This window comes from Hemicordylus capensis, chromosome 6 (assembly GCF_027244095.1).
Source record: "Hemicordylus capensis ecotype Gifberg chromosome 6, rHemCap1.1.pri, whole genome shotgun sequence".
In the NCBI taxonomy this organism is placed as follows: domain Eukaryota; kingdom Metazoa; phylum Chordata; class Lepidosauria; order Squamata; family Cordylidae; genus Hemicordylus; species Hemicordylus capensis.
Genome location: NC_069662.1, coordinates 16,012,797 through 16,034,932, shown reverse-complemented (window position 1 = coordinate 16,034,932; position 22,136 = coordinate 16,012,797). Strand labels below are relative to the sequence as shown.

At 46.8% G+C, this 22,136-nt stretch overlaps 1 protein-coding gene across 1 annotated transcript in view; it reads right to left on the bottom strand.

The window, feature by feature from the left end:
* The window catches only part of LOC128330936 (integrin alpha-M-like), a 48,649-nt gene extending 45,794 nt beyond the window's left edge, over window positions 1–2,855 (bottom strand). The window contains exons 1-2 of the mRNA XM_053264304.1: window positions 2,606–2,855; window positions 1,605–1,719 (exon numbers count right to left, since the gene is read on the bottom strand). Coding sequence (XP_053120279.1) covers window positions 1,605–1,719; window positions 2,606–2,855 — 365 coding nt within the window. The remainder of the gene's footprint in view (window positions 1–1,604; window positions 1,720–2,605) is intronic.
* Window positions 2,856–22,136: the final 19,281 nt, after the last annotated feature.

The window sequence follows — 22,136 nt, the reverse complement described above, 5'->3', positions numbered from 1 at the left end:
CACCCACCGGAGCTCCATTTTTTAACGTCCATCAGGGCGGCAGCGTACCTCCCTGCTGCCCCGTTGCCCCCTTTACCGGAAGTAACTGGAAGTATCCGACATGCCTCTGTGCACTGGGCACAGGCACAGGCACTCCATGTAAGCGTGCACCTGTGACTGGCACTCCCTGTACCCTGCTGCCCCAACACCGCCCCAGCAGACTTTTTAAAAACAGAGTGCTGGCAGGGGGAAAGTGGAGAGAGGGGTGAGTGCACCCTCCCCCGCCCTTAAAGATGCACCCCCACCTTTGAACTGGCGGAACTGTCTGCCTTTCCTATCCCAAATAGACCCAGGCCACGCAGTGCCAGTTGCACAGGTGCAGCAGCCTCCAAAATGGCCACCACACCGGAGGGGGAAAGCCTGAAGAGCCGGCCAGCCGGTATGGGCATCAAGGGAGGCCAGAAGGAGGAGCGGGAACCTCCGCAGACCCCACCCCTGCTGCCTCCAACAAACCCCTGGAAGGGGTAAGTTAATTAAAAACAAACAAACAAACAAATGTTCGCGAACCCCCCTGGACTGAACCAAATGGGGGGCGGGTTTCGAGCGGGTGCCGGACTGAACTGGCCCAGTCTGGTTTGGGTCCAGTTTGGACTCAAACCGAACCTGACCAGCCGGTTCCATGCACATCCTTAGGAAGTACCTAAGGAGCCATCGCAGGGGTCATAAAGTAGAGGCAAGTAGGGACAGGTAAGGAGACCCTCACTCACTACCTCCACTCCCAATGCCCTAGTGGTCATTGGGATAGTTGGTACAAAAAGGCGATCGCTAGAACTCCATCTCCAACATGGTAGACTGATATTCTCAGGGCCTATCGCTCCACCTTATTTGCTCCCAGACTGCTCTGGACTCTCTCTGCTGCAGAGCCCATTAGCCATGCAGCTTATTTCTCTCTCTTTCTGCCCTGCACTCTCTGAAGATTTAAAGCACAGGGAGACCGGCTTTTCTATCCAAGCATGTAACTTCCCCAATAAATCTTACCTGCTTTTGAACCTTGAACAACTGTCTCAAGCTACTCTTTAATGGACTTGCTCGTCTCACACACATGCTTGCGTACTAAGGGCAGAGCCCTCCCAGAGGACACTGGCAGGCAGGTAGATCCTGCTAGGAGCAGGTGGTCCTGGTTGACAATCTCTCCCTTACATTTGAATGAGCTATCCACCAGAGCTTGGGAAAGATGGCACCTGCTCTTCAGCTAAGGGCAGAGATGTGTGTGTGCATCTGTGAAGAATCAGCTATTTGTCCCTTGGAATAGAGATGGAGGCAGAGAGAGGAAGAAGTGAGCGGTGTTCACAGCACTTTGTGGTGCAAGTATAACAGCACCTATCTCTGAGGTGAGGTAGTGGACCTGCTGCGTTGTCAGAGCACATCCTGTTGGCCACCACTTCTGCAAATATACATTTGTAAATAAAGCAAATATTAGGAAAAAGCCATATGTCTCCAATGCTCTCTTATCCAAAAGAAACCTAATTGGATAGCACTGCTGGAAATTTTCACTGCTCGGGGAAGTGTGGCGTGTGCAACAATCCCTGTCCACAGAGAGATCTGAAGCAAAATTAGGTACAAACCTTGCATTTCTTCCGCTTCCCAATGGCACGACAGTCTGCCCGAAACCCTCTGCTGTTTCCTGGAAGATGAATGGTTGTTCTGTATCCACACTGAATCCATAGCACGGCCTCAGAACTGCAGGAAATCCACAAACAGCTGGTTAGACCTTTAGTTCAAAGGGGAAAGTGGTGCCAAAGAGGACAAAGTCTGGTAGTCCAGACTGAGCAAGTCCACCAATTAAGTCCAAGGCCAGGGCTGGGGGCCTCATAAGAATGGCCCTGCTAGATCAGGTCCGAGGCAGCCCATCTAACTTGGCAAAGAGGCACCTTTTAACGTGGTGATTCTCTTTATTTAGCAGGGGGAGAGTAACTGGCCCTGTGCACCCCCAGCACAATACCTCCAGTGACTGTTGCTGGTGTCTATCTTGTGTTCCTTTTTAGATTGTGAGCCCTTTGGGGACAAGGATCCATCTTGTTTGCTTCTTCCATTTTTGGAAGGGCAGTATAGAAATCAAATAAATAAATAAATAAATAAATAAATAAAATTAAGGCCCACCACATGCCTCTGAGAAGCCCACAGGCAGGAGATGAGGTCATGCCCTCTCTCCTTTTCTTACTCCCCTGCAACTGGTATTCAGAGGCATCCCGCCTTTCAGGCTGGAGGTGACCTATAGCCCTCAGACTAGTAGCTGTTGCTAGACTTCCACCCAACCCATTGTGGTTGGGGGTACTGAGAGTTGTAGTCCAACAGCATCTGAGGACCCAAGATTGAGAACTCCTGTCTTAGACTATTGGGGATCATAAGTCACCTTCAGGGAGAGGCCTTGGATTGTGAGAGAAGGGGAGTGTTCTGCTGCTGTCAGAAGACAAGCAGTACTGGGTAAGGGTTCCCTCTCTTTTTTCTGAGACCCAAGTAGTGTGGCAGGTGGAATCCATGGGTTCTTTTACAGAGATTCTGAGTTTAGAGAGTCCAGACTTTATATTTTAAGACTTTATGTTTGATGCATTTCCTTTTTCCTCACACCTTGGAACAACTTCTTGGTGCAGGGAAATATGGCTGATGTCAGAGGGAGAGTCCAGACAGTGGTTGCTAGGCACAGTTGCCAAAGGGTGTGTGGAATGTTGGGACAGAAGCAGTTGAGGACAGTTGGGGAGGAAGGTGGAGAAGAATGGAAGGAGGAGAAAAAAGGAACGGACTTGAGAAGTGAGGAGCTGGCACTTTGGTGAACCCTCAGAAGATAAAAGTGGACCATGGGCAAAAACATCAGCCATCCAACCAGTGTGGGACAGAACGCTGTATAAGTGAATAATATGTGAACAGAGTATAAGTGAATAATATGTGAATAGAGACTTTTGATAGACCTGTAATTGCAGCGCTGGGAAGAGCAGCAATGGTTACATTTTCTGCACCTTACAGCTATGAAAAAGTGAGAGCCCCTTTTAAGCGTCAGTGTGTATCATTCATTCATTCATTCACGTTCTTACATATTAATTAATTAATTATATTTGTACACCACCCCAAACCTATGTCTCTGGGTAATTTACAACAACATAAAACAAAAACAAAGTTTTAAAACCAAAACATTAAAATAATTTAGAAACCACGATTTAGCTTGGGTGAATAAATTCATATTTAAAGGCTTTTAAAAAGCTGTCAGAGATGGGGGGGGCTGTTAGTTCAGCAGGGAGCACATTCCATAATCTCGGGGTGGCAACAGAGGAGCCCTGTTCCTCGGTAGCCACCAGATGAGCTACTCAGTGGTAGAAACTGCAGATGGACCTTATTATTCATGCAAATTCATGAAATGTTCCATATTTTTTAAAATTAGATGTATAGTTTTAAATTGTTTTAATATTGGGTTTTAAATGTTTACATGTTTTAAATTATTTTAATTGCTAACTGATTTGATGTTTTAAATGGTTTTAACTGAAAACCACCCAGAGACGCAAGTTTGGGGCAGTATAGAAATATTTTAAATAATAAATAAATAAATTATAGTTGTATTCCTAGTGCCTCAACTGCAGGCTTACAATCTAAGAGGGTAAATGCCAAAGGATTGGCTAAAAGCCAAAGGATTGGTAGAGGAGCATAGGGTAAACGTATGTTCAGACCCAGTTGACATAATTGTAAGGAAAGAGGCAGAAATACAGAAGTCCGCCGTCAGTGAATTCTAGAGAAATGAGGTGGCAAGAGAGAATGAGTGAGGCATGAAATAGAGGATGTAATCTGAAGTTTAGCAAGAAGAGAGAGGTGAGAGAGGGCAAATAACATGAAAGAAAAGAATAGGAATGAAAATGAAAAGTAGTAGCTTAAAGTAGCTCTAATCAAGCAACTGAAGCCAATACAGAGAGAAACCAAACAAAGAGCAGAGTTCAAAATGGAAGAGAAAGAGGGAAGCAGCATATGGTGGGGTTAACTGCTAACCCATGGGGTACTGGGTTCTGTTGTTTCTGAGATGTTCTGAGTGTAGATTCTCTGGTAGCATATGAGAGTACATTCATGGATTCATGACTGTGTAGTCCCACAGCTAGTGTTTGCTGTGCTATTATGGAGGTACAATGTTAGTGTTACTGTGGGGCCCAGTGGCCTGCTGTGAAAGAGAGGATGGAGTGTCTTGGCAGCAAAAGAAGGCATAGTAGCAGGAGGGGAAATGACATATACAGAGCATGGAACACTTCCAGCTACACAGTTTGAGGGTTAGAGGCTGTGAAGCTGAAAACAGAATTAAAAAGAGATTTACCCCTTTATATTAAGCAGGGGGAGAGCAACTATCCTTATCCAACTACTCCAGCACAGCATCCTTCCAGTGGCTGTTGCTGGTGTCTACCTCGTGTTTCTTTTTAGATGAGACCTTTTGGGAGAGGGAACCATCTTATTTATTCACTAGTAATTTTAAGCCCGTTAAAATAACGGGCGCTAGTACCTTCCCCCCCCCCTTTCCCTTTCCTTCCTTTCTTCTCTCTCTCTCTCTCTCTCTCTCTCTCCATTTCTTCCTTCTCCCTCCCTCTCACCCTCCTTTCCTTCCTTCCTTCTCTCTCTCTCTTTCCTCCCTTCCTTCTCTCTCCCTCTCCCTCTCTCTCCTTTCCATCGTGTCTTCCATCTCGTTTCACTCCCTTCTTTGTTTCTTTCTCTTTTCCTCTTTTCTTCCTTTAACGGGCTCACTCTTTGGGGCTGGTGGCTCCTCCCTCCCCTTCGTCTTTCTTTTATCCTTCTCCCTCACTCCTTTCTCCTGTTTCTTTCTCCTTCCTTCCTTAGTTCTCTCTTTCCTTCTTTCCCTCCCTCCCTCCTTCTTTCTTTTGTCCTTTTCCCTCCCTTCTCTCTCTTTTATTTCCCTTTTGGCTGGTCAATAGCAGCAATATTTGGGACCAACGGAAGTTTCTAAGAACTCTCCATAGGCAGCCCTTTAGCATTTGTTTTTAAGCTGTTTGTGGCAATCTGTGTAGAGTTTAAATAAAGCGGGGGAGGAGTCTGAATCAGGACCATGGCAAGAGCAAAGAGTAAAGCCTCCTCCCCTATTCTGTGATCCCGATAGCGGGATAGTGGCCAACTGGGGAACCGGGGAAGCCCGCAGTGGGGGAAAGAAGGAAACCACACATTCCCCTTGGTGTTCTCCACCAGCGCTGGGTGTTGGGGGGCATGCCCCCTCTGGTCCTGATGGGAATCGACAGCCATCCCGGTGAATGGGCAATGACACCCGCTATCCTCCATGGACATGTCTCCTTCTGTGGGGCTGTTAGGGAAAGGCCCCAGAGACTGGAGACTTTGCTTTCATCAATTCCCCCCCGCCCTTGAGCAGCAGGGAGCGCAGAAGACACCAGCAACACTCTCCTCTGTTCTTGCCTGCCTTAAAGATCCACTCCAAGTAGCCGTTGAGTTCTGGGGGGAAGGGAGGGAGGGAGCGGGGGAAGGAGGGGACTCGCTGGGGAGACTTCGCGGCTGTTCTCTCAGGCCCGCCTCCGTGATGACTACTGCCGCCCCCGACTCCGCGCACGGCCCGCAGCAGCAGCAGCAGCAGCAGCAGCAGCACCGCCGCCGCTTCCTTTTGTGAAGAGGCTTGCTCTTAACGAAACAGCTAAGTTCTCCACGGCTGGCCTGCAGCCGCCTCTGCCTCTGCCTCCCTGCGGCCGCTGGAGCCGCTGCCCTCCCTGGAGCCGCCGCTGCCCTCTGCCTCCCTGTCCCGGTATCCGTCTCCTACGGCCGAGGCGGCAGCTCTGCCGCCGCCTCGGCCAATCTCCCCCGCCGCCTCTTCCCTGGTTTTTTCACGGCGGCCGCTTCTGGTTGTCCAGCATGGCCGCCGGTTGCTGGCAGTCGTATCTCCCTCGGTCTGTTCTGCGCATGCGCGGAACGGCCGAGGGAGGCACGGACACACGCTTGGTTGTCCACGGACGGACACCAAGCCTTTTATTAGAGAGGATTATTCATTTATTTTTCTATGTAAACCGAAATGAGAACTTTTGTTGAGAAGTGGTATATAAGTAGTAATAGTAGAAGATTTGTGGAGGAAAACTTCCCTTTATGTCTTGGTCAAAGCTTTCATTTTGTTTGGTGGGTTTAAAACTCCATTTCACTGAGGCTAGGTAAACATGTACACTCTTCCTGTAGATTTCACATTAACCACCTAGATAAAACTTGTCATTCTGAGAGCCATTAAGCATCTTCACATGACTACACTAACCCAGGTTAGTGGCAGACTAACCAGGGTGAGCAGATTGTGTGAGCCAGAGTGCAGCCCACAAATTCAGGTGTGCCAAAAACTGCTAAACCCTTAATAAACCATGGTCTTAGCCCAGGTTAGAGGGATAGGGCAGTGCACTATCTAGGGCTTGCTGACCATGTGACTGCCAGCATCCAAATATGCCACCCCTCCCCAACACCTGGTTGAGCACCATAGAGTTCCCTGCCTAGATCAGATGGTCAGAAAAGGACCAACTGCCCTGCAGAGCAATCTCAAATGCCTCCAGTCCAGAGCATCTCCAGCAGTGGGCTTCCCGTCAACCAATGGCATGGCAAATCTGAAGATTCTTTTTCTCAGACATGGGGACCATTTATTCAATATAATATATCCCAGGGATGGGTTCCTCACCTGAGATATGGTTTCTTTTTGTAGAGAAATTTAATGCTGAATGCTCTGTGTAGATAACAGGGACTAATTATTGACCTTACAGTTAATTTTAAATTTGCAGCCATTTATCTTTAGATTGGAGAAAGGGAGAGGGAGATGATGGTGTAAGAACTCAGGAGGAAGTAAACAGTCTGTAATGAGTGTTGGAAGTGAAAGACTTTGCACTGTCTCATGTCTCAGTAACAGAGGGAGACAGACTAGTGAGTCAGAGGGCTAGAGAGGTCAAGATATTGGTCATCCCTTCTCTACTGCTCTGACACTATCCCTTTGATATGTAGATTGCTACTCTTAGTGACTTTACTTACTTCCTGCCTGGCCACTTCCTCTTCCCTTGCAACATGTAAGCTCCTCTCTCCCTGCACCATGTGTGCAGAGATGCAGAATCCATCTGCATCCAACTAGATAGATTAGAGATCCTATCTCCTCACTTTCCTATCTAGAATGGAGTTCTCTAATAAATACTCATATTGATTTGAAACTATGAACTGGCTCCAAGTTATTTTACTCTCAGCATACACACATGCCTAACCAAATTTCACTGTGTTGTGCCTCTGTGCACTCTGCTATAATGAAAAAGGGTTTCTCTTACCAGAGAGAATTCCCAACAATGAGAATCCTTGTAATTGTATTGTTTGATCATGTCTCCCCTCCCCCTTTTCTTTTTGTTATTCCTATTCTTCTTATGCTTTTCTGTTTATATTATGGATAAAATAATAAAAAATACTGTTTTTTTTTTAAAAGACATGGCATGCACTGCCCATATCCACTCACACAGCCCTCACCAACCACTACCTGTCCGGTTTAAAGGTAAGTTACCCTCAGGGGACAGCAAGCCCGTGTGAGGGAAGGGGTAATGCCCTGGCATCGGGCACCCATCACCAATTGGGGTGGGGTGCCTCTGCCAAGGCTTAGGGGCTGGGGGAGGGTGGCACAAGTGGCCCCTGCAGACATGTTGCTGGGCCACCAGCATGCTAACCTGTGCTTGATGCCTCCCCATGCCTCAATGTGGTGTGCTATCCAGATGCCAAGGGGGTTCACTTGCTCCCTGGCCAGGGGCTGCAGTGGCACTGCCCTGGGTCAGGATGGTACTGTGGAGGGGGGCTTGCAGGAACCAAATGCTGCCACCTCGCTCCTGCTGTGGCTCTGGAGTCTGTCATGGAAAGCACCTGCATGCCTGATATTGTAATTACGCCACTGCCTGGGTCTCTGAGCAGGGTCCATGCCATTGCCAGGGGGAGCAATGTCCCTTGGTGGAACCAGGAGTGGGTGGAGGGAAGGCAACATCCCACAGTTGGCCAGAGAGTGGGGTGCTAGTGCAGCTTTATGCCTATCTTTTGACAGGAGTGATCAGAGGCTTGCACCTCCTTACAAAGAATTGCCACTTGAATCTTGCAGACTCTTAAGGAAAAAGCAAGAGGAAAGTGCATGGGAGGGGAAACAATTGATCAACACTGGCCATGATGGCTGCTGAATTAATTAGCAGGTCAGCCACCAGTGTGCAGGGCCAACATGGGTGCAGGGACCTGCTGCAGAGGGACGCCTTCCACAACCCCGGCATGCCCTTTGAGGTTATGGTGGGCAGTGGGGTGGGAGTCATGTTCAGTATGACTGTCAGAGAGTGGGCAAATGCCTACCCATAACCCTCAACAAACCCTGCCAGTCATCCTGCTCCCATGGGACATGGGCTGACAGGTGCATCCCAGGGTTCCTCGGGGGACCCTGATTTGCTTAGACTCACCTGCTGGTGCTTTGAGTGTCTGCTCTTATTGGACAGGGAGGGCTGTCCATCTATGGACAGTGCAGCCCTCCCTCACAGCCATCCCCACCCTTAGGGCAGGGATAAGCCAAAGGTTGGAGGCAAGTGCATTGGTAGGTGCCAAGAGAGCAACTGAGAGCACAGTCTACCGGGGATGCACCAGTCAGTGGTGCATCTATCTTAACACTTGAAGTTTCCAAGACTGCTGATCACGAGCACATATGCCTCTCCTACCTTGGCCGGGTGCTTCTCGTACCATAATGAAAGTCATGAGAACAAGACTAGCGGTTCTGAAATTAGTGACCTTTCAGGTATTTCTTCCTCATAGAAAAAGCAGTAAGGAAAATGATGTCTGATTGCAGAGTTAAGTTTTATGGTAACATTCAAAGCCAGTTTAGCAATTATCTCCCTCTGCCCTTTCATCAAATGTATATATCTGAAAACCTTGAGTTCTCAGCAACAAGCTGTTCCATATCATAGATTTCAAAAACTCCCATGGTTTGGTAGGCATCATGTAATAAACCAATAACCTTACAGACAAGCAAAAAGAACAAATAGCATTGCAAAAATGCACCACATGAGCATGCAAGGAAGTTCTGTGGTTGTCACCATTCAAACCATAGGTGCCTCTGACATAGTCACCCAAACACATTCAATATAGCATTCACAAACAATAGCAACATATGTGCGATATAGAAGAAGAATTACGGACACAAAAGTTGGCACATTTTCAGTTGGAAAAATGCAACGTCCCCACAAAAGAAGCACAATCTCAAGAGAAGGAGGCAGCCGGCAAGCACCAGACAGATAAACAGCGATCAGGAGTTGGACAAGTTCGCTCGATTTCTGTATATAGTTCAGTTTGCAATCATTATCGATCCCTTCATCTTGACTGTACAAAAATCAGGCTGTACAAAAATCAGGATCGGCCTTAGGGGTGGGTAAGCTAGGCAGATGCCTACAACACATATCTGAAGAGGGCACCAAATTGAGCTTGATGATTTGCTATTTGGTAAGTGTCCTCTTAGCTGGGGATCAAATATTTATTTTTTTATTCGATTTCTAGACCGCCCTTACAGAGTAGCTCAGGGCGGTTTACAAATACCACAAAACAGTTAAAATCAATCAATCGATCGAAAACAAAAATTTTAAAAAATACAATAAACCAGTTAAAAAAAATAAAACAATTCAAAACCTTATCTCCCCCCCCCCCGATATATTAAGAACCCTTTAAAACAATTTTAAAACCCTGGAAGCCCAGGCCGAACAGGTAGGTCTTTAGGGCTCTCCTAAATGCCAATAAAGAATTCAAATTACAGATTTCTGCAGGGAGTGCATTCCACAGTCTAGGAGCAGCTACAGAGAAGGCCCGCCTGAGTCACCACCAGACGAGCCGGTGGCAACTGGAGACGGACCTCCTTAGATGATCTTAGCATGTGGTGGGGATCAGACCGAAGAAGGCGCTCTCTAAGTTAACCTGGACCTAAGCCATTCAGGGCTTTAAAGGTAATAACCAGCACTTTGTATTTTGCCCGGAAACATATTGGCAGCCAGTGCAGCTGTTTCAAAACAGGCATAATATGGTCTCTCCGAGTTGCCCTGGAGACCAGCCTGGTTGCTGCATTTTGAAAGAACTGAAGTTTCCGAACGATGTACAAAGGCAGCCCCATGTAGAGAGCATTACAGTAGTCAAGCCTGGAGGTTACCAGCTGGTGCACCACTGTTCTGAGGTCATCCTCCTCAAGGAATGGATGCAGCTGTCGAATCAGCCTAAGCTGATAAAAAGCACTCCTGGCCACAGCCTCCACCTGAGATACCAGGGTGAGGTCTGGATCCAGGAGTACCACCAAGCTTCGTACCTGCTCCTTCCGGGGGAGTGTGACCCCATCCAGCACAGGGAGATCTAACTCATCCCTCCGATTCTGAACCCCTACAATGAGCACCTCCGTCTTGCTTGGATTCAGCTTCAATTTGTTATCCCTCATCCAGCCTATTAATGCTGGGTGTTATCCCTAAATGCCTAAAGGCAGACATTTAGGGAATGAGTGTCATTTCCTGATGAAGCAGATGAAAGAGAGAAGTAGATTTGGGTGTCATCAGCATACTGATAACACCCAGCACCAAATCTCCTGATGACCTCACCCAGCGGTTTCATGTAGATATTGAAAAGCATTGGTGTCAGAATGGAGCCCTGAGGGACTCCATATAACAGCTCTCATTTAGAAGAGCAACTGTCACCAAGCTCCACCATCTGAGATCTGCCCGAGAGATAGGAATGGAACCACTACAAAGCAGTGCCTCCTATCCCCAACTCCCCCAGGCAATCCAGAAGGATACCATGGTCGATGGTATCGAATGCCGCCAAGAGATCCAAAAGAGTCACACTTCCTCTGTTGATTCCCCGGCATAGGTCATCCAACAGGCGGACCAAGGCTGACTCAACCCCATAGCCCACTCTAAAGCCAGTTTGAAATGGGTCTAGATAATCAGTTCCCTCCAGAACTGCCTGGAGCTGTTCAGCCACCACCCTCTCAATCACCTTGCCCAACCAGGGGAGATTAGAGATTGGCCTATAACTATCCATCGCTGAGGGATCCTGGGAAGGCTTTTTAAGAAAAGATCTAATTAATTATTGCCTCCTTCAAGCATGGAGGCACCTTACTCTCCCTCAGCGATGCATTTATGATATTCATCAGGCCTCCTCGAATAATCTCCTTGCTAGATTGAAGCAGCCAAGTCGGGCAGGGGTCCAGAGAACAGGTGGCGGGCCGCACTGCTCCAAGCAGCTTGTCCACATTCTCAGGAATGACAGATTGAAACGGATCCAACCTAACACTGGAAGAAGGATTGCTGGACACCTCCTCCATAGACCCTGCAGAAAAAGTGGAATCCAAGTCGGCCCGAATACAGAAGGTTTTATCCGCAAAGAATCCACTGAGGACATCACAGCCGAGCATCTCCGGGAGCTGGTTAGAAGCAGAAGGAGTAGAAATTAAACTCCTCACTACCCGGGATAACTCCGCCGAATGTGAACCCGTGGAAGCAATGTGAGCCAACCAGAACGTTTTTGCTGCATGCACTCCCTTCGTGTAAGCCCTCAAGTGGCTCACACATGCTGCATCCTGTCAAATTCGAGCTGAGTTCTCCTCCACTTGTGCTCCAGTCACCTACCCAGCCGCTTCAACCCTCGCAACTGCTCAGTATACCAGGGAGCCAATTTTGAAGCAGGTCTGGAGGGACGCTTAGGAGCAATCATGTCTATTGCTTTGGCACGCTCCTTATTCCAGGTTCCCACCAGGGCATTGACAGAATCACTGGCAGCACCAACTCTGAAACCCTCCAAGGCCTTTTGGAACCTTACTGGGTCCAGCAGCCTTTTTGGGCAGACCATCCTAACTGGTCCATCACCCCTGCAGGAGTGGATTGTGGCTGTGATACCAACCTTAACCAGGTAGTGGTCCGTCCATGACAATGGGGAAACCACTGGATCTCCCACCCACAGAACACCCTCCTGATCCAAACAAAAGACCAAATCGAGTGTGTGGCCGGCAACATGCGTTGGTTCAGAAACTAGTTGGGATAGGCCCATAGCTGTCATGGCCGCTATGAACTCCTGAGCTGCACCAGACAAGCCAGCCCCCAAGTGGATATTGAAGTCCCCCAGCACCAAAAGCCTGGGAGACTCCAACACCAACTCCACGACCAGCTCAGACAGCTCAGTTAGGGAGTCAGTTGGGCAGTGGGGTGAAAGGTACACCAACAGAATCCCCAATCTATCCCTAGTTCTCACTTCAGAAATACACACTCGATATAAGTCAGCTGCCTCACAGGGGCCCTGGTAAGGGAAATGATATTATTATGGACTACAGCCACTCCAACCCCCCCTCCCGCCCACTTCCCCTAACCTGCTCCACAACAGAATAACCTGGAGGGAGAAGCTGAGCCCACACTGGACCACTCACCTCCCCCAACCAGGTCTCAGTTATACATGCCAGGTCAGCTCCCTTGTCCATGATCAAGTGATGGACAATTTCAGTCTTATTCTGAACTGACCTGGCATTGCAGAGGAGCAAGGCCCTCTGTGGGAAATTGGAGCTGCTCCCCAAGGCCTGAGAGTTGACAGAGCAGCTGGAAGTGGAAACAGTTACTAAATTACTAGATTCCCTTCCCCTGTAATGGCCAGCTGTTCTGCCTATGCCAATTATTCTATTCCCCAGCACTACAGCAATAGCCGCCCCAGAATTACTGGATGCACCCCCCGCAATATCCCACTCAAGAGAGCCCATATCTGCAAACAGGCCTGGCTGAACTCAGTACAATAAAAACAACCCTCTAACCCAAAACCTCCTCCCACAACAGAACCTCCCCTCAACACCCACCCCGAAGGTTCAGCTCCAAAGGTGATTCCCTTATATAAAAAACAGGCCAGAATTTCTGGCCCTTGCCCTCATTACTCCCCTGAAGCGGCTCCCCCAAAGGGGCAACCCCCTTTGGTGTCACCCCTTTGGTGGTGGGCTCGCCGCCACTGGCAGCTTCCTTATAAAGCCCGGCCGGTGGAACCAGGAAGAAAACTGCCAAGTCAGCCTGGGCTTGGCCTCGGTCCTGCAAGGCACCACAACACCTCAACCAGTCCAGGGGTGAGGGAGGCAGATTGAATCAGGAGGGGGCAAAAGGGGAAGGGGCAGCCAGGCAAGAAGCCCAGACTCTCACTCTGAGGGGTGCCCAGCTAGACGGTAGTCCCTCCTCCACAAATGGAATCCCCCTCCTCTCTTCTCCAGGCGAGCTTCTATTTCCGCTTTCCTAAAATAGAATCAGGAAAGAGCTCTCTTTGCCTGATTTATCTCATATGGTAAGAGAGAGATAGCTAGATGGAGAGAAAGACCTGGGGAGAGCAAAGAAAACCGAAAAAGACATGGCAGAAGGGCTGGAAGTTTTTCACACATGGCTCTATGCCTTGGGGCAGCAGATTCGAGCCATTTTAATTCGAGGGATTAGATGGACCATTCGCATAGCCATCAGCACCTCCATCAACACCTTCAGAGAAAGCAGAAGCCCTGGAGTTTTTTTTCAAAAGCTGCTGGAAATGGAGGATTATTTTACCTCGGACATAACTCGGGCTAAGCCAAAATTCGCAGCCTGCCTTTGAAAAAAACAAAGCCCCTGTTCAGGTCCCTGATAGCCTGCAGGGAGGTTGGGCTCAATCCAGAGAATATATGGACTGGCACACTCCAATCAGGAGTGTATTCGAGGAAAAAGCCCTGTCTGTAAAACCTCCTGTGGAACTTCAGTGGACTCCCAGAAGTGTAGCGGGAGAGAACCGGTAGCAAAAGAGCAAATCATTGCAGCTCTGGGATCTTTTCATGGGCATTGCTGAGAAAGCCTGGTAACAATAGTAGGGCTTCTTACATTACTGGGTTTCTCAATCCTGCACAAGCCACACAATTTGGCAACACTGAGAAACAACCCATGGGGAGGGGGGCTGCTGAAGGCACTTCTCACCCAGGTTGCTATTTATCCTAGGGATGGCCCTGCTAATAATCCTCCGGATCCTTGCTAGGAACACAATAGAAACAGGATAACCTGTAAGAGACTGGTGCTCTCCAAAAGTGTTAATAATCAAAGTTCCACCTACAGGCCCACCAACATACCAAACCCTCACTCAAATGGCAATCAAGGACTATTTCAGGGTAATTAGGTATATTATTGGCTCTTCACCATGATACCTGACATGACTTTAGACCGTCCAGAAATTTTATATGGGGTGATATAGAAATATGATAGATAGACAGATAGAAATATGTTTATAAAAGGCAGTAGTTTTGTTCATGGAAACATATCATTGGATATGAATGCATGAAAGGAGTCTCTCGTTCTCTCTTGCCCCCTTTCCTTCTACAACCATTCTCCCCTATCTTCCCCTGGCCTGCCTCTTTTTCCTTATCTTAAACAACAGCAAAAGCTACAACCCCTACTAATTGGGCAAACTGGCACCTGTTAGTGGTGGCTCTCTGATATTTAGCAGGGGGAGAACATCACAGGATAGCTTTCCTTCCAGTAGCAATTTGTTTAACTGTGAGCCCCGTTATGACAGAGGACTGTTTTCTTATTCCTTTTGCAATGTAAACTTCTTTGAGAGCTGGTGGTGGTAGAGAAAAGCAGTAAATAAATAGATAATGCCCAAGTAAATATGAGAAAATTGCATGAGCTGAAGTTACTATTCAATGCTGGAATGTTTAATCAGAACTAAAACAGTCTGCTCTTCAAAAATTAATGTGTGCCTTTAAACTCACAGCCCTGCTAATTAAAAATAACCCCTGCTAATTAATCAATCCAAATGTTAGTTGCTTGATCTGTCAATTAATGATGATAATGATGATGACAACGATGACGACGATGAAACTTATAGTTCACCTTTCTGCTATACAACTTGACTTCTGTAGTACAAACACCCATCTCAGTGCAGTTGGAGTGAATATTCTTTTCCAAGGATTAGATATTTTTTTCAAGTTGCATCTTCAAAACTTTACTGCTTATCTTTGTCGTTCTTGGTTACTCTATGTGAGGAGAGCTTCTAGCCTTAAAAACATACACATACCAAATCCAGCCCCCAAGCCCTAAGGAGGTACTTACCAACAGCAGAGAAACAGAAGAGGAGTGAGAAGGAATCCATCTCTGGCTGAGTGCTAACAGTGTGGGTGTCCTGGATAACTGGAGGATGGTTGGGAGGACCCACAGTGGGTTTCTACACCATGGCAATATATGGAATAGATGTCAGGTGAATCAAGCAAGTTAGAGACCTTTGCCAAAAAAAGGGGGATGTGAAAGAAAGTCTAAAAGGAGAAGCTGAATCAGGAGCATGAGTGGTTTTGATTGCAGGAGAGATCAAAGCAGACAATTTCTTCATCACCAACCCCTATTGCTTAAAGATGAAATGAAACAAAGGCCACACCTTCTTATCATGTCACAAATGCAAGATGTGTTTAACTGATTTTCAGATGCATCCATGCCAATATTTCTCTGCATTAGGTGCGATTAATTAATTAATACTACCAGCGGTGTGCATGACACTGTATGGAAAAGAAGAGGAAAGATCCCTGCCCTCTTGAGTTTGCAATTTAAAATTCAAAATAGGAGGACAACAGAAGGAGGAAGAGTTTTATAGCTGCTTGCCTCACAAACACAAAGTAATCTTATATAGATTTAACTAAGAGTTTATTCAGAAACAACTCCATTTTCTCCACACTCTCTCTACAGGATCCCCATCAGGACAAACTTCTGAACAACAAAACATAAAAGATACTGAATATAATACAACCCATCCCTCTCCCCTTTATAACAAACAGAATTTAATTGATTTAAAATTCAGTGACAAAGTCTTGAAGTCTTTTAGGTGGTTTCCTGTCATGCACACTTCTCCTAACTCTTGGGTTCTCTAGCACAGGAGCTGTTAGTGATGTTCATTCTGGTAAAGAGGATTGTCCATCACTTTCATCAGCCTCCCCATGAGGTCAAAACTGGAGGCAAGATCAAAGTCCTCTCCAGTTCCTCTCTCGAGACCAGACTCCCTTCCCTCTTGTCTCATAGTATGCATGTTGGAAAGCCTCAAACTGTTCCATTTCTTTCCATCATCCAATATAACAGAATCTCCTTGGATTTTGACTATTTGTTTTGGTCCAGAATATCAGGAATATCCCTTTCTCATGTTATAAGGCAGCCATACTCAAACAAAGCCCCCCACCTGAAATGTTTGCTGTTTCGCACCCCATTTCTGATCCACATACAATTTGTATTTTAGTGCTTCTCCCTTACCCAACCATAAATCTCTGCATCCTCAGAGTCAGATGGCATGGAAAACCCTATCAGTTCTTTCCATTGTGTAAGTTTGGTGGTAGCTTTGCATCCTCTCAGCACTTCAAAGGGTGATTTTCTTGTAGGGGAATGAGGAGTAGTTCAATAAGCAAATAGAGTTTCACAGATTGTCTCTTTCTAGGATTGTGGATGCATAGTAGCCAGTTGTAAACTTTCTTTCATTAATCTGTTCATTCTTTCCACTAAGCCACTCCCTTTAGGATGGTACAAGGAAAGTGTCTTGTGTTTCATCCCATGCAGGGGCGTAGCTAGGGGAGATCATCCACAGTCCCTTGGTGTGAGGGAGATAATGAAGAAGATAGGAAGGGGTGGAGCTGGTGGGCTCTCAGGAGTTCAGGGCCCAGGTTCTTTGAACCTATCTGCTCAGTTATAGCTACACCCCTGAGTCCATGGTTATGCAATATTGTTCAATTTCAAATGGGTAAAATGAATCATTGTCGGTCACCAGTTCTTTAGGAAGACCTTCTCTTGCAAAAATTGCAGCCATGAATTGGATCACCTTGTTTGTAGTAGGGATGCTACTTTCTTAGGGAATGCCGAACCTGCTTGGGCACCGACCTGGTTTGGTGGGGTGGGGAGGGGTACCTTTTAAAACCAGGTTAACAGGTCCTTACCTGCTCCTCTGCTGCCTCACAGCTTTTCCGGGCATGATGCTTGCTTTGCGAAAGGCCACACACAGCAGCTACAGTGCTCCCAGCAGCGTCACGGCAGCACACGGCAGCATCACAGCACACGGCAGCATCACACACATGGCCACTGCCATGCACATGCCGCCACATGCAAATGGCCACCACACACACACTGGGAAACTTGACAGGAGTCAAGGGGGTGGCAATAGTCTTCTGTGACTTGTCAGATACAGCACAAGCAATACTCACAGAGTCATAAAAATGATCAAAGTGCAACCTTGTTACGTGGCTCTGGTGCTTCCCGAATAGCTTTCACCAAGTCTGTTTGGGGATGTACACTCTGAGTGCAAAACCAACATTTCTCTGCAGAGGTAGTAAGTCCATGCTGTTGGAGTTTTCTTAAGACTTCTGCCAGTTTAGCATAATGCTCCTCAATGGTTTTGCCATACACTAAAATATCATCCTGAAAGTAAGTAATGCCATCCGTAGAACCAAAACCTGCATGCACCATCGAAGCTGCAGAGGCTAATCCAAAGGGCAGTCTTTTGCATTGAAAAAGGCCATCAGGGTAAAGAAGGCTGTGTATTTGCAAGAATGTTTGAGCAGAGGAATTTGAAGATAGGCCAAAGAAAAGTCAAAAGTTGTGAACACGGAGGCCTCTTTCAGAGTAAGCATTTCATTGATATTAGGTAGTGGATGACAATCCACTACCATGTTGGACTTCACGCCTTAAATCTACGCACATTTGAAGTGTACCATTTGATTTCCTCACAAGAACAATGAGAGATACCCATTCTGATGAATTAACAGGCTCTATGATGTCAGCCTGTTGTAGTCTTAAGAGCTCCTCCCTAAGTGGTTGGCGCAATGCTATGGGTACATTCCTCACTTTGTTTTGCATTTGCCCTCATCTGAATTTCATGTTTGAAATGTATGGAAGTGCCAGGTATATCAGCAAAAACATCAGAGAAATCAGCATATGGATGCTCTATCATCTGTAATACAGGTTCTGTGGTTGGGGTCTAACACAATCCATGTGTTTCCAGCCCAATATTGAGACTCCTTTTTGTGACACATATATTTTCCCTTCAGTATATCCTTTGTATTTCAGGACAGTTTTGGCAATAGGGAACCTCCATTTCGCCATGGGTGATTGTGTGAAGGCTGCAGGTGGAGATCTGATTAGAGATCTGGTTCAGTGCTCCTTTTCTGGAGTGCCAAACCGGTTCAAAATGCTGGCATTTGAGTTGGTTTAGAGGCTGGGGGGGCGTTATTTTAAGTGACAGGAGGGTGCCTCCTACCTGCCCATCCCTGCCCTGTCACTCCCCCCATAGCACTCTCCCACTCTCCCCAAAAGCATGAAGGAACACTGTAGCCCCATGTCCACACTTTTGGGGAGAGCGCCAGTGGGGGGGAAGTGGCAGGGCAAGGAGGTACCCTCCCTGTAAGGGTAATACTTTAGCCCCCCCTCCCTCCTGGGAATGCATGGAACCAGTTCCGTGCACATCCCTAGATCTGATGTAGTAAGGAGTTTCTTGTAAAGCAGTTGGGAAATGATAGAATACGGAGAACCAGAATCAGCCAGCATTCACATTTCATGGCAATTAAGCATACCTTCTCAATGTGAAGAAGCAGGCTCTGAGTCTGTTATGCTTAAAACGCTGTCAGGACGTGTTCATCTGCCTCATCCTTATGTAGTGAATCAGTAATGGAGTAGACAGCAGACTTGCAAACCATAGCAAAGTGTCCTCTTTTTTTGTACCTGTTACAAGTGACCTTTCATGCAGGACGGTGAGCAAAATTGGCTTTGTGGGCAGAGTCTTCACATCAAACGCATTAATATCTCCTCCTTTCTTGTGCTGCCACTTTCTGGGGCAGTGCCATATGAGAAGATTTGGACTGGAAGGATTTAGACTGAACAGCCTGGTTTTCAGGAGGTTGGTTTTGGGGTACCGAAGAGAGTGATTTGGCACAGTGAAGAGTATTTCCCACCCGCCTAGCCATCTCTATAACTTCATCTTGTTGGAGATGGAGTTCCAGTGCATTGACCTGGTATTATAAATTGGCAATACAACATCCAAATGTAGGGAGCGGGTAAAGGAATGGGGAAAAATGTGTCACCTTCTCCGACATTTTCAGTGAGTTAAGATGCACTGGGAGGAAGCTGAGGACTAGTGGATTAGAGTGTAGCGTAGCTTTTGTCCAAGAATGCGGGATTCGATTTAGGATTGGGCAATCCCCTTGGAGTTCCTTTTGCCAGGCCATCACCACTAACTGCCACCATCTGTTTGTCCAGTCAGATTTCACATCCCAAACAGGAAGCTGGGTTTCATTAATATTGCCACATTTCCTATGTTTGTAGTTAAGGTCCCTGATGTTTTAATATATTTATACTTTGCTCCACATAATGTTTATGCAATTTCCACCTATATGCAGCCTTAAGACTATAAAACCCTAGAAGCAGTGGGATTGTGAGTGAAATAAATATCCATGAGAACTATTCAGGCAGCAACTGTTTGCACAGCAGATTAGAGTAGACCAGATACTGCCTACATTCTTTCTCACATTGCTACATCCATAAGGGCTAGAAACATGGTTTTTTAAAATCTGAAATTTTTATAACAGACATCATATTAATGCAGCAATCAAATTTGCAAAATACAGACACCTGTCAATTCGTAATGCTGGATAAGATCCAATACCTTTTCTTTCCCCCACTAACATTTTTTTAGTATATGATTGACCCCCACTTTCCCAAGGTTAAAGAGAATAGAATCCAAGGTTCTGTTAGAGAGCTCAGGAGCGGAGATTTCTTTATCTGCCTCAGCAACATCAGAAGTGCACAGGTAATGGAGCACTGCTAATTAATATTGTCTGGAACCCTCACAGAAGAAGCACAATCTCAAGCGAAGGAGGCAGGACTGTTCACAATCGACATTGATTCCCCTATCTTGACATCTGCTGTACAAAACTCAGGGCCAGCCTTAGGCTTGGGCAAGCTGGACGGATGTCCAGGGTGCCAATCTGAAGGGGGCGCCAAGCTGAGCTTGATGACTTGCCGTTTGGTCAGTGTACTCTTAGTTGGGGAGAAAAACAGCAGAATCAGGAAGAGCTTTCTCTGTCTGGTATCTCTCTTATGGTAAAAGAGAGTGAGCGACCCTGAGTTTTTCCAACAGAGATTGAACATAGTTTTGCAACACTTAGGCTGGAGGTGGGGAGTCCTTACAAGGGAGTTCATAGCACTTTCAGCGACATCAGGAGGGCGGCAAAAGGTGTCATTCGTACAGCCAATGGCATTATTCAGCTTTGCTCCTGGAGGTTTTACAGACAGGGCTTTCCCCCTAAATCCACTCCTGATTGGAGTGTGCCAGTCCACATATTTGCTGGATTCAACCCAACCTCCCTGCAGGCTGTCAGGTACCAGGACAGACAGGGCTTTGTTTTTCTCCGAAGGGAGGCTGCAAATTCTGGCTTAGCCTGAGTTATGTCTAGGGTTAAAAAATGCTCTGTTTCCAGCAGCTTTTGGGGGAAAACTCCTGCTCTCTCTGAAAGTGTTGATGGAGGTGCTGATGGCTATGTGAATGGTCCATCTAATCCCTCGGATTAAAATGGCTCGAATCTGCTGCCAAGCAGATTCACTCTTCAGATACCCCGAGGCATAGAGCCATGTGTGAAAAAACCCCTGGCAATTCACAGTTACTACACGTTATATGCATCCTTTAAAAGTAGCACTTTGGTGCTGCGCTAACAATGACTTAACTTCAGGCACTTCCTGTTTTTCAGTTTTGTCTCCGCACCCGACTGTGGTTCCCCACATTTGGATGTAACGCCAGCCAAACTGCAGGCCTGTTCAAGTGCAGTTCCACATTACATGCAAATGCGGCCTACAAACCGCCCCCCCCCCCCCCGCTTTCTTTCTTGCCCCCTTTTCTTCTACTACCTCTCCTTTATCATCCCCTGACTGCCTCTTTTTCTTTATCGTAAACAACAACAAAAGATGGCTGTGCTTGCACTGTTACAGACCCTGCTAAGTGGGAAAACAGGCACCAGTTGCTGATGGCTCTTTTATACTTAGGTGAAGAGAATTCCAGCATAGCGTTTTTTCCATTGACTGTTTGCTGGTGTCTTTCTTGTGTCATTTTAAAGACTGTGAACCCTTTGTGGACAGGGGACCATTTTCTTATTCCTTTTGCTATGTAACTTTCTTTGAGAACTTGTTTTGATTGAAAAGTGGTATATAAGCAAGCAAATGAATAAAAACCAAAGGAAAGAAGAGGAAACTTACAATTTCATGGAGAGAAGTTACTACTCTGGAAGAGAAGACTACTTCTATATCAGAATCAAAATAGTCTGCTCAAAACAAATTAATGTTTGACTTTAAACTGACAACCCTGCTTTAAAAAAGTAGCCCCCCACTGATTAATCAATCCAAGTTTTAGTAGATTAAGTTGCCAATACTACTACTTCTCTCAAGGGTAAATGAATAGTTCACCTTTCTGCTATACAATAGAAGGTGATTAAAGCCTGCAGCCTGTATTCTGTACTCTGGCAGAATTCTCTGTACTCTGGTATTCTGTACTCCGAACCGCCAGTGTTTCAAACCTGTTTGGAGGCCTGTAAAAGGGCTTCCGACCAGGTTTGTGCACATCCCTAGTGATGGGTGAAGCTGGTTTTCTGAATATTCTGAGGTTTGCCCCATTGGAAGGATACATTTCTTTCTTCAAGCAGAGAAAGCTTGGCTGATAGCTGCACGAAAGAAAGATAATTCAACAATGCCCCTTGTTTTGGGGGGATCAGAGGGATATAAACAGGAGCATTTCAGATCTCCTTTATCTTCCCAGCATTGTAGCTAATATGTCTCCCATGACCTCAGTGCCAGTTTTCCTGGAGCCATTTAGATTCTTCAATGGCCAATTAAATATTGAGATGCAGCAGTCAGGGACGTAGCCACCACTGGACGACCGGGTTCAAAGAACCCAGGCTACCGCACCTCATGGCCCTGACACTCCCCTTAAATCTGACGTCAGACACGGGGTAGGGGGGTGGATTAGCTTCCAAATGGGGCCACGCATCGCCATCCGGGAATTAGGTGGCCAGCGCTGCATTTGCAGCATGACCAGGAGCAGCTCTTCCTGCCTTTAGGCAGGGAAAGCTGCTCCTGGCCATGATCCAAATG